A 16,769-nucleotide genomic window follows, 5' to 3' on the forward strand; every position below is an offset into this window, starting at 1 on the left:
CTAATGCTCAGCAGCAGCTCATTGTTGTGAATATCACCTATCTCTGCAATTTATCAAATGAGCAATGGCTGGGAAAACATAGGGCCTACACACAGGGCAATTTCAGGGCATTTTCTAAGCGATCTGACTTAATTAGACTAGATCACTTAGAAAATGCCCCGATATCGCTCCGTGTGTAGGGGCCATAATGATTACGCTGTGCAGCGCTGTGTGCCCCCCGTGTGCAAGCCCAATAAGCTACTTTGGTACTGGCCCAGCCCGGTAGTGCTTAACTTTCCGCTTAGACCCAGCTGGTCACAGGTCATATGTGCATAAACAACAAACATCAAACAATTTTTGCATAGACGCCTCTGTTGTTGGCATCCTAAAGCAGCGTTTACACCCACCCCTGCCAATACCTTTCTAGCCATTTGATAAATCTGCCCTGGAAAAACACTTAGTGCCACTTAATGTGAGCTGTACGGTGGCTGCCGCGGACTTATAAGGAGTTGTCCCCTCTGGCCTGGGCAGCACGGTGTTGGCATTCCCTGCACCATGTGTAGAGTGTTAGTAAGAGACCAGAGAACCCTAATGATGTGTATGTGATGCCCAGCACTAGCTCCTACAAGAGTCCCTACAGCATCAGATACTGGAGCCGCTCCTGCCCCACCCTCTCTGACCTGTAGCTGCCCAGACTGACCTTACCCCTCAGGCCAAGTTACCGAGCACCCACAGGCAGACGGCTCTAAGTAACCTTGCCTTGGACTTGCTGCTATCTGGCTGCTTGTAGTGACATTCTTCATTTCGTCAGTGAGGGGAACATTGCCAGGAGCAGGAGAATTGCAGGCTCTGGTGTGCCGCCCCCTCTTCCCAGGCACTTCAGGAGTATATATAGGAGGGAGAGTGAGCCAGCCTGCAGTTGAATGAATCCACCCAGCAACTACTGTCCCAAAGCTCCAACCTCTCCGCACAGTATAAGGTAGGATCTTCTCATTCTACTTTGCTGACTTGTTGCAATGCTGTTAGTATATTAGGACCTAGGTCAATGTGTGCTTTGTACACTACCACTCCCAGCTGATGGCTAGGCATACTGAGAGCTGTAGTCCATGCATTAGCTGAAAAGGTCAAGCTTTGCTGCTCTCCTGTATGTAGATCAGATCTCTCTGACTTTCTCCCAATCAGTTTATTTCCTACCAAAGTTTTCTTCTGGGACTGAGTAATGTGTGGAAGCAACAATTCCTTTGCAAGTTCTAGGCAGTCAGAATCCGACATCCGATGGCAGTGGGATAGTCATTTATATGTGACACTATTCTCTATCCTTCTGTGGTGTGGACCAGCTCAGGGGGGTAAGTGTCCTCTATCCCGTGCCCAATCATAGCACCCTCACCTGGACAGGTGCTGAATACAAGGCACCTGGGCCAGCTCCTCGTCTCCCAGTGGATTTGGGGCCAGCTCCTACCGGGAAGAATTGGTTAAATGGAAGGGATACATTGGAGTGAGGGGAAGCAGGCTTTATAGGTTTACGGGATAGTAAATAGCTGAGGTATTACATGTCTCTATAAAATGAAAGTAACAATAAACCCAGTTTATAAATTTCCCTTTAATTCTCTGGGAAGCCGGCTGACACATTCCTGGGATATTGCTGGCAATGATACATACAGAGACTTCTATCGCCTTATTCTCCCCTGGATTCCATCACCGTGGGGCACATATATCTGTGCAGGATTAGGGGTTTTATCCTACATCATGTCCTATCACTGCTCAGCAGGGTATATATGGAGATAATACACTCCAAGCCCTGAGGACTGTGTCTGAGCTGCTGTGCCAAGTCTTACCCACCGACTCCCAGGTGACAGCGCCCCCGGTGGACAGTTCATAATAACTGATTGAAGTTACCTGGAAATAACTTCTGAAGAGGGCATAGACACACCTAGCCCTATGAACCCATTTCATTGTGTTGGGGGTGTTGTATGTATATATGTGTGGGTGTATAATTTTTCCCTGTGGTTAGACATGTTCTCATGGCTCGGTTCCGGATAATGAAGGAAGAGGAAGATTTGGAACCTGGCGTGTATTATGGTTACTGTGATTCATTGTATGACTGAGAATATTCCATGAAACATCTGCTCCGCTGCCGCTCTGGGATCACACTTCCAGCAGCTGATCCCACTCTGCAGAGACAGCTATCCCCACCCCCTCCCCCCAACCCTCAGGGTCCAAAAGTTCCGCTGTGTCTGATAATCTTCTCTGATCTCCTATTATACAGAATACTCAGGTGGCCACAGGATCTCTGGCTTTTGTGGACCTGCCTGGTGGGACATATTGGGAGTTGTAGTATACGTATTGTTCGGCGCTGCGGAACCCTTATGGCACCATATAAATAAACAATTAATAATAGTGTGAAATGCATGATGGGATGTTACATAAAGGGGCGGTAAGATGAGGAGAGACTCCTCCTTGATAAACTTTCCTGACTCCTGATTGGTCACAAGTTTGGGCAAATCACATGGACCATAGGCTGTAGAACACGGCTCTGTTGATTGTTTTCAAAGTTGTTGTTTTTTTTACTAAATATATAATGCATTGAAAAAGTAAATGGACCCCTATGTACAATTAGTTACTATAAGGCTTATTGATCTGTAATGCTGGGACATACCTGCAGGTGTCTGTGTTACCGTATTGCTTGTTAAAGGTGTTGTTATTATTATTATTATTACTACATGTTATTTATAAGGTGCCACAAGTGGTTGGCCGTGCCGTACATTAGAACAATACAGGGCGCACAGAACTAAACATTACAGAAGTGTCATTAGGTCTTCCCTTGTTGTGGATGATTATCTCTGTAATTCCTGTCTGCTTAGCTAGGACCAGTAGGTGCCACTCTGAGATTAAGGTCAAGTGCAAGCTTCAGGATGATGTGACCACCAGGTGGCACCGATTTACTATTATATTTATGCTAATCTTTATTGATGTGACTATATAGATATCTATAAGTAATCCTTTTTACATCCAAAACATTTGAAGTTATTTTTGCAAACAAATGAAGTGGAAATAACCTCAGTCTACAACTCCCCTTACTGAGAAGGACAGTCATGGACACCTACAGTATCTTATGGGGTTTATTAAATCTCCTCTTGCAGTGAGTGGTCATGCGCTGTAACCTGTGGCAACCAGTTTTAGGTTTCATTAGTCTGAGAGCAGGATCTGAATGCCGGCCGCATATAATTTCCTGCTGGTGTTACAGACAAAGGAATGATCTTTACCAGCTGAAACAGAACCTGTTCTGTATTTACTAGGTTTTACTCTCACTGCAATTGTCCTTAAGGCATCAGGGAAACCCATGCGTGAAGCCCCATATATTATATCTTTTAGGGGGGTATTCAATCTGGGGTCACGGCTGTCGACCGAGAAACCGCAGGTAGGATTCAATGTCCCGCCTGCAGCGGGGCCAGAAGGGGGCGTGGCGGCAAGCTGCGGCCAGGCAGAGGCGAGCTGCAGCCGAAAGCTTGACACTTGTCAGCAGTTCTGCCGAGTTACCCTGTTCAATGCTGTCGAGTAGGGTTGCCAATCCCGGAGCATTTTTTCCCCTGATCCCGGGATTAAAAAAAACCCGCCCCGGCTGCCCCGCATATTTAATTACATGTGCGGTGCGGCCGGGAGGGTGGGCGGCCGATCACTGATGCCTGGAGGCGGGCGGGTAAGTGAGCGGCCACATAGTGAAGCCGCGGGTGGGTAGGCAGGCGGGCGGGGGGGGGGATGAAGTCATGCTGCGCCCAGGCCAGGACGGGTCTATGCAGCTGCTTGGCCTGCGCAGCGTGACCTCTGGCCTCATCACGCTGCGCAGAGCCACACTGCCGGGGAAGGAAGAAACCGGGCAGCGTCTGAGCACACGCTCAGACACTGCCCGGCATTAGACTGCACATGCGCAGTCTAATCCCGAAATCCCGGGATTGGAAACTCTAATCCCGGGATTGAAATCCCAGCGTTTTAAGGGCCAAATCCCGGGATCCCGCCGATCCTGATCCCGGGATTTCCCACCCTATTGTCGAGGAAGACAGCATTGAATAGGGCCCAGCGGCCATCTCCCCCGTCGGGAGATGGTCGCTGGTGATTGTATACCCCCCTAAGTGTGTACAACAGTGAATTTTGTTAACGATGCATGATCCCGTGTATAGATAATGGCCCCCTCCATGCAGCATGGCCCCCACTGCCGCTCACATCCCCCCAGCATCAGCAAGGGTGTAATACACTTGCTGATGCCAGTGCCCCGCCAAGTCCCTGCTGTCACCAATATCGGCGAGGTTCTAGTTACTATGCTGCATATGGATGGATAGGAGTGAGATGAAATATCAGCAGACGCCCCGGTGCACTCAGGGTATGTAGAATGGCTGCCTTGTGATATAGGGCCAGATGTATCAAGCTTCAAATAGTGATAAAATGGAGAGTAATAACGGCCAGCCAATCAGCTCTTACCAGCCATCTTTCAAACACAACCTGTGACATAAATCTTAGGAGCTGATTGGCTGGCTGTTTATCACTCTCTATTTTATCACTTTTTGAAGCTTGATACATCTGGGCCAATGTACCCTTTTCAATGTTATGTTTTTTTTTTAAATGGCGAGATTCACACTTGCCGGGACGTTCATTCCAGGAGGGGCGGGCAGGGTACAGAAGCAGGGGAACGCCCAGCATTTTATGGACGTCCCCATTAAAACCCTGGGCGTATCTCTGCAGACGTAGGAGTGTCTATGGCTGCTTGGAACAGGCGGCTGGCATCAGCACCCAATACAATTTTGCCGATCTGCAGGCATAATAAAAGTCAGTAGTCCCGGAAATCTGGCCAACCTCCCGGCCCCCCAAAAATGTAGGCAAGCCTCCCAGAATCGGGCAGCCACCCACGCACGCCCCCTGCCCTCCCCCCCCCCACCCCCCATGTCCATGTGAGCAAATGACCCGATTTGCGTCTTTGTAGCCCCCCCCCCCGCTATGCAATGCCTGAAATACCGGCATTGCACGCTGGGGGTGTGGCCACGAGGACGTGATCGCGTTGACCATGCCCGACACTGACCGCCACCCCGCCCCCATCCTGCCCTGTCAGTTGCCCCGCCCCCCTTGCCACTGGCTGGAAGGAAGTAGGCAACCCTGGTCTAGACTGACTTTTATTAGTGAACGGGTGAAAATTAATTCGATGGTGAGAGACCAGCAAATGATTTTCACCCGGTGTATATCTGTTAGCTAGGCTGCGAACATACACAGCCTAGCAAACAGGCCTGAATCAGGCCCTAAGTTTACATATATCCTTACATATGAGTACTACAACTCTTATCATCCAGCCTTGCATTTTCTGTCATTTAGATTCTCCTGGCATTATGAAACCCAGAGTTTGTGAATAGATGTTCGGATTATGTCCTGCATTCACATAGAAACATAGAATTTGACGGCAGATAAGAACCATTTGGCCCATCTAGTCTGCCCCTTTTAAATACCCTCCAACATGACCCATTTCATTAGGTACAAATGCACTGCTTCTGGACTTCCATCTTAATTGATAATTGCAGTCACCTGTGTTGAACTAGTTCAGTGATGATAACGGTGATCCAGCACAGGTGAAGGCAATCCTAAATTAAGTCCAGAAGCAGAACATTTTGTACCTTATGGAATGGGTCATGTTGGAGGGTATGCATTTAGAATAGGGAGGTGGAGGTTGTACTGTGCAGTGGGGCAATGCTGTAAAGCAAAGACCTTACAAGGGACAAACTTGTACTCTCTGGGGCCAGACAATGGGGACTGCTGGAAGCTATGTACAATGGCCACACACACAGTGATGATCTGATTGGTCCGTGGTGCTGATTACACACCCGCCGCACAGGGATTGGCACGTTGGAATAAGGACCCTCTGCAGGATGGGAAGTACGGTCAGTCCAGGGAATGTGCTGAACATAGGGTTAAGGCCGTTGATGGTTTTGGAATGTTACACTTTCCCCCCTGACCATATCCAGCATTAGATCTGTTTACAGATTTATAACCCAGAAAGGGCCTGCGGAGGATAGGGAGCAGCAGCTGCCTGTAGCGGTGTTCAGACTCCTCAATGGTTCCAAGGGGAGAGAAGATATGTGCTACAGGAAGACCACCTATGTTCGCGTGTACTCTGTGGGGTATCACTGCCCTTCTCCTGCCCCCAAATATTTCTGTTCTCTAGGAAAACACTTTCTAGTTATTGGGACTGACGGGCTCTGCAGCATTGTATGTAATGAGGGGTGACGGGCTCTGCAGCATTGTATGTAATGAGGGGTGACGGGCTCTGCAGCATTGTATGTAATGAGGGGTGACGGGCTCTGCAGCATTGTATGTAATAAGGGGTGACGGGCTCTGCAGCATTGTATGTAATGAGGGGTGACGGGCTCTGCAGCATTGTATGTAATGAGGGGTGACGGGCTCTGCAGCATTGTATGTAATGAGGGGTGATGGGCTCTGCAGCATTGTATGTAATGAGGGGTGACGGGCTCTGCAGCATTGTATGTAATGAGGGGTGACGGGCTCTGCAGCATTGTATGTAATGAGGGGTGACGGGCACTGCAGCATTGTATGTAATGAGGGGTGACGGGCTCTGCAGCATTGTATGTAATGAGGGATGACGGGCTCTGCAGCATTGTATGTAATGAGGGGTGACGGGCTCTGCAGCATTGTATGTAATGAGGGGTGACGGGCTCTGCAGCATTGTATGTAATGAGGGGTGACGGGCTCTGCAGCATTGTATGTAATGAGGGGTGACGGGCTCTGCAGCATTGTATGTAATGAGGGGTGACGGGCTCTGCAGCATTGTATGTAATGAGGGGTGACGGGCTCTGCAGCATTGTATGTAATGAGGGGTGACGGGCTCTGCAGCATTGTATGTAATGAGGGGTGACGGGCTCTGCAGCATTGTATGTAATGAGGGGTGACGGGCTCTGCAGCATTGTATGTAATGAGGGGTGACGGGCTCTGCAGCATTGTATGTAATGAGGGGTGACGGGCTCTGCAGCATTGTATGTAATGAGGGGTGACGGGTTCTGCAGCATTGTATGTAATGAGGGGTGACGGGCTCTGCAGCATTGTATGTAATGAGGGGTGACGGGCTCTGCAGCATTGTATGTAATGAGGGGTGACGGGCTCTGCAGCATTTTATGTAATGAGGGGTGATGAGCTCTGCAGCATTGTATGTAATGAGGGGTGACGGGTTCTGCAGCATTGTATGTAATGAGGACTGACGGGCTCAGAGAGATGTTATTGTACAGATGACAGTACAGCCATGTGCAGGTTATTCCCTACGAGTAAGTAATGGCTCCTGCGGAGTAAATGCTCTGGTAGTCAGTGCAGGCATCATGGATGAGTAAATATGTACTACCTGGCCAGAGGTTCCTCACATGACAGCCTCAGCTAATATGTTCCTGTGCGTCATCTGTGGTTTAGGGGTTTACTAGTTGTCACTGTGATACATTACATAAACTTCTAGGACCGCTGCCATCTCTTTCCCAGCATTCCTTATCATTGTAATACATGAAATCCCAACTTTCCTCATCCCTGTAATACAAGTGATCGTGGTTCCTTATCCCTGTGTTAAATGCACTGCCATCACACATACAGAGAGTTATAAAGTGGAAGGAGCAGGTTCTCCGGCAGCACTTCTGCTATATAGCTGTTGGTATGTGGCTTCCTGTATCAGTGTGATAGCATCCTGACAACACTACTATATGCTGCTGGGGTTCCACTATTTTACTCACAATCTGTGGCTTTCAGTATCAGTGTGACAGGAGCCTCACATCCCTACTCAGTGCTGCTGGGGACCCTGCTCCTTCCACTATATAACTCTGTGTGATGCTTCCTGTATCAGTGTGACAGGATCCTGACATCACTACTCTGTGCTGCTGGGGACCCTGCTCCTTCCACTATATAACTCTCAGTCTGTGGCTTCCTGTTTCAGTGTGACAGGATTCTTCCACTAATTCAGTGATGGCTAACCTTGACACTCCAGCTGTTGTTTAACTACACATCCCAGCATGCACTGCATCAGTTTTACTATTTGGCCATGCTAAAACTGATGCAGGGCATGCTGGGATGTGTAGTTCAACAGCAGCTGGAGGGTCAAGGTTAGCCATCACTGCACTGTATAACTCACAGTCTGTGGCTTCCTGTATCAGTGTGATAGCAGCCTGACATCCCTACCCTGTGCTACTGGAGACCCTGCTCCATCCACTATATAACTCTCAGTCTGTGGCTTCCTGTATCAGTGTGACAGGAACCTGACATCACTACTCTGTGCTACTGGGGACCCTGCTCCTTCTACTATATAACTCTCAGTCTGAGGCTTCAGTATAAGTGTGACAGGAACCTGACATCAATACTTTGTGCTGCTGGGGACCTTGCTCCTTCCACTAAATAACGCTCAGTCTGTGGCTTCAGTATGTGTGACAGGAGCCTGATATCCCTGCTCTGTGCTACTGGGGACCCTGCTCCTTCTACTATATAACTCTCAGTCTGTGGTTTCAGTATAAGTGTTACAGGAGCCGGTACTTGTGTAGTTTCACGGCGCCAGCTCGCCCACGCTGCGGGCTCGCCCACGCTGCGGGCTCGGTGGCTCGCTACGCTCGCCACGCTATTTAAAATCAACTCCATGCCAACATGGATAGTGGAGGTATGAACTATCCATGTTGGCATGGAGTTAAGTTCCTTTTTTGGACATATTTCGTGGCGAGCGTACACCCGGAAGTAGCACGGCGCCATGCTGGCGCCGTGAAACTACACAAGTACCCAGGAGCCTGAAAGCCCTACTTCCCTGATTCTACTAGAGGCCAAAACAAGGGCGCCTATATAGGAGCTGATCCTCTAAAGGAGGCTGCTGTTCAACTTAGGGGCAGTCAACACATCCACGTTACTGTGTATCCCTTTTAATTATACCATGTAATGTGAATTTAATTAATTTGTGTCCTCTTCTTCTGGCCATTGTTTTATGTCTTGTTCTGGTTGTTTTTTTTATAGCAGAGGGGAACTCCTGTCCAAGAACCACTCCCTGCACAACTGCGCCTCATCATGAGTTTGTCTTTCACGTGGACTTTGTCGCTTGGTGTCCTCCTTTTTGTGGATCATTGTCACTGCCAGTTTTTGAATAATTCCACCTTTCTGGAAAACTTGCTGAGTAAATACGCGGACAGCGCTCCTCATTCTAGAAGCCGAAGAGCCATTTCCAGGTCTGATAAGGAGGAAATATTGCAGCTTCACAACAAGCTCAGAGGTCAAGTCCATCCTTCATCTTCCAACATGGAGTACATGGTGAGTCCAACACAATGAGAATCTCCAGTGTGCAGATCAGAGTACTAATGAGAGAATGGCAACTTATGTGACTCCATTTCCAGTGTCCATAGACATTGGTGTCTGGGTTCTTGGAAGTTGATGCCCATGGCAGAGTGACCCAAGATTCTGTGGCAAAGACCAGCACTGAATACCACTATATGTTTGAGAGAAACAGACCAGTATTAATCAGGGCAGATATTAGGGGTGCTCAGAGCAGAGAAGGGGCAGTCATTGGAGAGCCAGAAAATAGATATTTTGGCCAAATGAATGACCAAAAAGAACAGTCGCCTAATTTGGGTGTTGTGTCAAGCAGCTCCTACTAGGGGGTGTGTCAAGTCTCCAAAATAATACAAATGCAAAAAAAGGAAGGTGGAGCGCTATAATGAACTGGATCATTTAGGTATTACAATTGTAATCAATTTTATTTATACTCATATACGTACCAAATATAATAAAAGTGCATTCTAGCAGCAAGTGTGTTATACAATAACAATTAATAAAATTGGTTAATCAGATAAAAAATGGACCATAGAGGTTATTTACTTATTGGCATGGAATTCCACTTGTTCTCAGTGTGCCCAACAGTTGGCAAATATTCGATTCTCTGGTATGTATCCGTACTTGGCGGTATGTTGACTTGAGGGAGTCCGTATACCTGGCAGGATTTTGTTGATACCGCTGGTGGGTAAATTGCAGTCCTCAGTTCATAGAGGCATCCTCATGAGTGCGATTTTTGTAATCCCAAAATGAGCAGGTGGTGGTGTCCCAATGGTATAAGTTATTCCGGAACAATATAACCATGGTAATGTGCCAATCAAGCTCTGTCCAAAGAACCTCAGTGTAGTCCAATTGTATTAAAGGAAATAGGATCTTCCTGACATGTTTCGTTACTGGTAACTTTTTGAAAGGTGTGGAGCAAGACAGTTCCTTCCATGAGGAGCTCATCTCAGATGACCCCATTCTGGTTCTCACCACGCCGCCTCGCACATAATTTCCTGTGCTCCATGCTCCAGTTACTGCCAGAATTAATTGCAGGGAGAAGCAAAGGGTAACGTGAGTCACCTGTACCCTTCCTGTAATGTGTGCCAACAGCATGGTGACTGGCAGAGTCGGGTAGTTAGAAGGCCGGTACATCATTCACATAGTCACTATGCTGACTAAGACTTGCCCTGCGGCTCATTCTGTAATCAGTAGTTGGATGGGAAGATGTTGGCAGCAGTATAAGTACCAACTGGCAATGCCGCTGATGAACTAGATGTGGTGTATGTGGCCTATGGGCCTTATTCTGGTTCATTGGCAGCGGCCACTCGTGCGCATGTGCAGCAACAGTGGAGAGGGGAGGGGGAGTGGGTGCCGGGTTGGGCCACATTAATGGGCGTTCCCATTAAAACGCCGGGCGTACACATGCTAATGCCTCCATAATACACGTGCGGGGGGCGGACGGCTGACATAACCGGATGTCAGCTGCCCGCCCAATTCCCTGCAATTCTACACACATTTGTAAGGGTGGTCTGGACCACCCTTACATATTCACACGCCTTCACCATCATTTGATGGGGAGGTTCCCACTGGCATAGTTGGGGAGATTGGGGAGGTTCCCACTGGCATAGTTGGGGAGATTGGGGAGGTTCCCACTGGCATGTGAATGGATGTTCATGTAAAACATGCCTTGCAAATGAATCCCGCGTGCGAATGGGTGGCGCCGGCTAACCATTCGCAAGGCGGGGTTACGGTGATTCGCAAGCATGCGAATTCGCATCCGAGTGAATCAACCAGAATAAGGCCCTAAGTGTATTAAATACTCTGTTATTGTGTGTTGGAGTCTAGGGACCACTCTCACGTCAGAGATATCTGTTCTTTTATCTTCTTCCAAACATCGCAACAATACTAACGCATATATTTTCAGTGCGGGTCGGGGTATGCGACGGCATGCATAGAGAAGCCCATAGGCTTTATAGCGTAACGTCAGAAAAAGCTGGCACTACCCTCCGCATTGAAAACCTGATGGCCACCCATTGATACATATGTAACTGCATTAAAATCCCGATACATCCCACGCTAAGTACTGTATGTCCAAGTATTTCACCAATACTAATGACGCCCCCACTGATGCCTGTACTTACTGCGGCTTGGTAACATGAGAAAAAGCTGGTAGATGTAGGGAAGTGTTCCCAACCACTGTCCTCAAGGTGGGTGTAGTCGGGATTCCGACAGTCATTGCCCGACCTCGGAATCCCGACTGTGGAGACTCGAGGGGAGCGCAACAAAGCCAAAATCTTATTGGTTGCTATGGGCAACACCTCTTTGAGTGCCTTAGGGACTGACCGCTTTCCTTTGCTGCTTAGTGAGCGTATAAACGCTGCCCCCCCTTCACCAACCGAATGCCCGTGCCGGCAGACGAATGAATGCATATGGCTGAAATCGGGTGGGCACTGCCGTCATGTGATATCAGCCCCACCCGCCCCTGCAGGCTTCGACCCGCCTGCGTTTGCACTGTTTATGTGGGCGTGCCCAGGAAACACTGGGTGTTCCCATTTGACAGCCCCCTGCCTGCCCCCCTCTGTGCAAACCCCCCCATACGAGTGTGATACTCACCGGCGGCGCTCACACAGCGGGCCTGCACACATATATGCTATTACGCATGCGCAGACCAGAAACATCGCTCCCCGGACCGAACTCCCTTTTCAGCGAGTTAACCTGAATCACCCCTTTGGGACTCACTGATGTGGGGGTTTGAGTCTCCTAAATTTAAGATCTAAAAGGAAAATAGACTGAACTAAATGAGAGTGGGCTGACAGGAAATCCCCCCTTACCTGGTTCTCTGAAATGCACGTTTCACTTACGAGAAGGGAGATTGTTTGAAGGAACCTCATCCAGTTGGCTGCGCAGACCTCCAGTTCCAGCCCCGCCCCCCCCCCCCCCCCCCCCCCCCCCCCCCCCCCCCCCCCCCCCTCTCCCAGCTGTTCAGCATCCTGTCCTTGTCTCTGTAATGCTAAACAGGTTGTATTCTGCTAACAGAGGCTTCTACTCTCCCCAGCTTCACCAGACCTTAGGATGGGGCCAAACTCTGCGCCAGAACTAGCAGGCGGAACTGGACAGTAGAGCGTATTTGGGTTGGCGCAGAAGGAGTGCGGAAATTACCCGCCTCTGTGTACTTGGAGCCGTTGAGATGTGATTCTGCTGAGAGTGCTTTTCTCGTGGTTTATAAGGGATATTGCTGTAATGAAGGGGCTTATATTCGGTTAATTCCTAAACAAGTGCAGCTTTAAATAGGAAAAATAACTTACCACCATTATTTACTGTGTACACTAAATATATGTTATATTTAAAGTCTTCTCTTATGGTAAATACTTCGCTGCTGTTCTTTTCATGAGGGATAAAATCGTCCCATTAATTAAGTTTTATTGGTTACTGAATTCTGTGGCGATCAATATTCTATAGCTTTTCAGTGCAAATGGCAGGGACTTTGAGGTAAATATACCAAGATATGAGATGTGGCCCATAGCATTTATTTATTTATTTATTTCTGTATTTATTAATTTAGCAACTTCTATAAGTTAATATATAGAATCTGTTGCTACTGGCAACATCCCAACTTAGTAAATTTACCACTTTGTATCCTAGTTTCAGAGGAACAAATATAAATCATATAAAAGAGTTTTATTCCCCCCTTGTTTTTTTATTTTATTTTATTTGTCAAATTATCAATGAATCATATTCTATATATTTATACTGGGTAACATCGGGGGGGCATTGGCATAATTCTCACTGTGCCTACCAGATTCCCATTTCATTGAAATGTGTATGGGCAGATTGAAAAATTCAGTGGCCCTGGAAATTCCCAAAAAGTGTCCCCCCCTCACATTGCCCCTCTGCCACCTAACACAACCACACCAGTATGCCATCCTCTACCACCTAAAACATCCACAACACCAGTCTTTCAGGCTCTCCCGGGCCACTGGTGGCCCCACGGACCCATACTTCCCATTTATATTCAAACTGGGTCACAGACGGGGTGACACTATGTCATCACTTTGTCACAATGGATGCAAGGCCACATTTAGTGTCACCTTAACCAGCTTTCATCAAAAGACTGGTCCACTTCTGAGTGCAACAGGGTTAGGTACGCGTGGTAACCATTGACCGCTTTTCTGCTTTGTACAGGGGCAATAAATGGAGCCGTACCTCCCAAATGTCCCCATTAAGACAGAGCCCTCAAAATAGGACCACCCCACCTAAATTAGGATTAGGATAAGGTGTGATCTTTGAGTGTCCAAATGGGGCATGGTGCAGGTCAAAAAGATACAACATTCTACGCTGTTGTGATGTCACTGCCCTTCTTGTGTATGAATCCACCAATCTACACTGCTCATTCCTGTAATGCATGGTTTCCTAACTGTCAATCATTCAGTCCCTCCTTCTTTTCATGGCAGTTTGCTGCAGAGGAGTTATGCCTAATAGTGGCCTAACGTGCTCTTGAAATAGGTTCCACTGTGCATAGGATGTGTGTGTGTGTGTGTGTGTGTTTGTGTGTGTGTATATATTTATGCATGGTAAAGTGAGTAAAAAAAAAAATAGCAATTCCACAATAATGGGACCACTAGTGGGCACTGTCCTATATTTTTCAAAGTGTAACATATTTAACTTACGAACTGTGATTGGCTGCAGCAGCGGTGGAACTAGCCAACCAAGTAGATTCCTATCTTACAAGTAATGCTGGGTACACACCTGGCCGGCTGATAGTTTGTCCGGCTGATCCAACTTCCAATAGGACTAGAAGTAGAGTAATTTGTATATATCCGCCCACTTTGTGATGACCTTTCCAATAGCTGTTGCTGCCGACCTATTGCGTCGTCGGCCATGCACGCGGCCAGAGGCATCGGCAGGGCAAATGCAATATGTCTGTGGATGCTGCTGCTCACATGCATACATATCTATGTATTGTCAGGTGCTGCAGAACCCTTGTGGCGCCATATAAATAAAGGATAATAATAAAATACATATATTGAGCTTATACATATACAGTTTCCGTCCAGTGACTATACGGAGCAGCCCTTTCCAGTAGTTAGAATAGATTAGGTGATAAATATCTGAAGCCAGAGGGAGTTTATTGCAGGTAACGTCTCTGCCCACGGAGGTACCAGATGGGCAAGAAAGGACCTCATTCTAGGACTGTGGAAAAGTACAGGGAGAGGGAAGAGCTGGCAGACGGACACGGAATGTTTGCCATGAAAATTACAGCCTGAGGACCTGGTTTCATGGTCCGATGTGACCTGAAGTGACTTCACAGAGAGCATTTTGGGAGAGTGCAGAGTGGCCGTAGGTCGCTCGTGTCCTATATAGTGCATCAGTTCAGCTTGCAATAAATTAGGAGCGCTCTGCCCGGCTCACAACCCTCGCCAACATAAACATTCACATCGCAAAATGTTTGTCCTTCTAATAAAAAAAAATGAAAAGCTTTCATGGCACTTCCAAATTTAGGCTGCGTCTGGGCCTGGCTGAGCTGTCTGATGCCTTGTTACACACATAAGTCTGAGAGTTCATACGGTGCAGTCTTTATATAGAGGTGCTGCTAATCACACCTTTATTACACTGTTATTACAGTTTCTATTGTCATTTTGTTAGCTACTTTTTTTTCTGAATATTCTATTGCTCTGATTGGCTACGGGTCCAGTCCTGTGAGTGTTCTAAAGCTCTGATTGGCTGCTGGTTGGTCTAGTCCTGCGAGTATTCTAATGCTGTGATTGTCTGTAGCAGCGTTGGAACTAGCGGTGGTGCAGCTGCTGCGTCATAGCCCACCACTATTAGATTAACGGAATAAAATAGGCATGTAGTGGGTCAAACATCCCAGGCTGTGTTGTCCTTAGGGAAACATGTGACTCAGCATCCAATAAGGATGCAGGGATGGAAAAGTTAGCTGGGGATATGAGTTGCAGGAAGAGGAGAAGTCTTCCTCTTTTTCCTGAGTTTCCCACCCTCCCTCCCCTTTATTTGGATGTGGGTGGGCGTTTATTTGCGTTTGCTGTTCGGCCGGTAAAGAACAGTAGGTTAATTGATTTAGGTCTTCATTAAATGATGATTCGGTGAATATAGTTGTTTTTCTGTGCGCTCCCCTTCGTTGACTATAGGCCTTTGCTGGATCGCCCAGTCAGGGACAGGGACACCACCCGGACGGGTAGACAGTCAATGTAGAAGGCTAAGCAGATACCGTTTCTTGTTAGGATATTTGTTGTTTAGGTAGGATAGCTGTGGGTGAAGCTTAAATAATTAGTTGTTCTTTCGTGGCCATCATTAATTAATTACAATCAAATTAATTAGTTCAAAGTGCTTTAAAAATACAGCTAACTCTTTCTGCCAAACCTAAGTCTCAGAGTCCTTATTTCAGGTATAGTTCGGTTAAGTATTAACTTTCATGCAAACCCAAGGTCACACATCAGTTGCTAGGATGTTTAAAGGCCCCACAGTCAGCAGCTTTACGTTGAGTCAAACAGACTCATTAATAATGTGTACATAACACGGTTGCTTCATGGTCCCCTGGGGGCATTTCCCTGGCTCCATCCCTCCACCTCCTGAGTAACTGCCAGGGACTTGCTGACTGGTGCTGAGAAGGGGAGGCAGTGCCACCGGGGATAACTATCACAGACAGGTGGATATCAGGAACTGCACAACCCTGCCCCTGCCTGCAGAGCCCAGTCATGCTGATCTGAAGTCGGCCAAGGCACTAAACCTGGCCCCAGATATAGTGTCTGCAGCCACCTTTTTGCTTTTATCCATTGTCTCCTGAGTCACACGCTATATCCCTGTCATCCTCTCTCTGCCACCTACTGTATTACCTCCCCAGTCCCCACTATCTTCCCAGTCACCCACTATTTTCTCCACCACCCAATAGCTCCAGTAACCCTGCCTCTCCATCACCCATGATCTTTCCCACATTGCAGGGTTGAGGGAGGGCCTAGAGCATTTTTTTGTCTCTGTGCCCACCTTTCACAAGTTCCACCACTTGGCTGCAGGTTGGTTTCGTTTTTTGAATGTTCTAAAGTTCTGATTGGCTGCAGGATAATCTATTCTTGTGAATGTAATAATGCTGTTATTGGCGGGAGTTTGGTCTAAGTGGACTGGTGAAGAGATAAAGTGGAAGATGATAACGCACCAGCCAATCAACACCTGTCATTTTTCAAACATAGCTGATTGGCTGGTGCATTATCACCTTCCACTTTAGCTCTTCACCAGGCTTAATACATCTGCCCCATTGTGTTTTCATTCATTGATAAAATAAAGCACCCATGGAATGACAATAGGTAATTATAGTGAGTCTGCATATTAGTTATGTGTCATTTGTCAGGGTGCACTAATTGCGGTGGCAACATAACAGGAGTACGGGTCAGATTATCTCGTATTGTAGCTGGAATAGCGTTCCATGTCTAGCAAAGACGCTTGGCATCAGCCGCCGGGAGCCAGATGTG

General features: G+C 47.6%; 1 protein-coding gene across 1 annotated transcript in view; it reads left to right on the forward strand.

Annotated features, from left to right (window-relative positions):
• The first annotated feature begins 828 nt into the window (after window positions 1-828).
• CRISPLD2 (cysteine rich secretory protein LCCL domain containing 2) overlaps window positions 829-16,769 on the forward strand; it is a 52,917-nt gene continuing 36,976 nt past the window's right edge. The window contains exons 1-2 of the mRNA XM_083164659.1: window positions 829-958; window positions 8,995-9,285. Coding sequence (XP_083020785.1) covers window positions 9,046-9,285 — 240 coding nt within the window. The 5' untranslated portion in view covers window positions 829-958; window positions 8,995-9,045. The remainder of the gene's footprint in view (window positions 959-8,994; window positions 9,286-16,769) is intronic.

Source organism: Crinia signifera, chromosome 11 (genome assembly GCF_055691185.1).
Source record: "Crinia signifera chromosome 11, ASM5569118v1, whole genome shotgun sequence".
NCBI classification, from domain to species: Eukaryota; Metazoa; Chordata; class Amphibia; order Anura; family Myobatrachidae; genus Crinia; species Crinia signifera.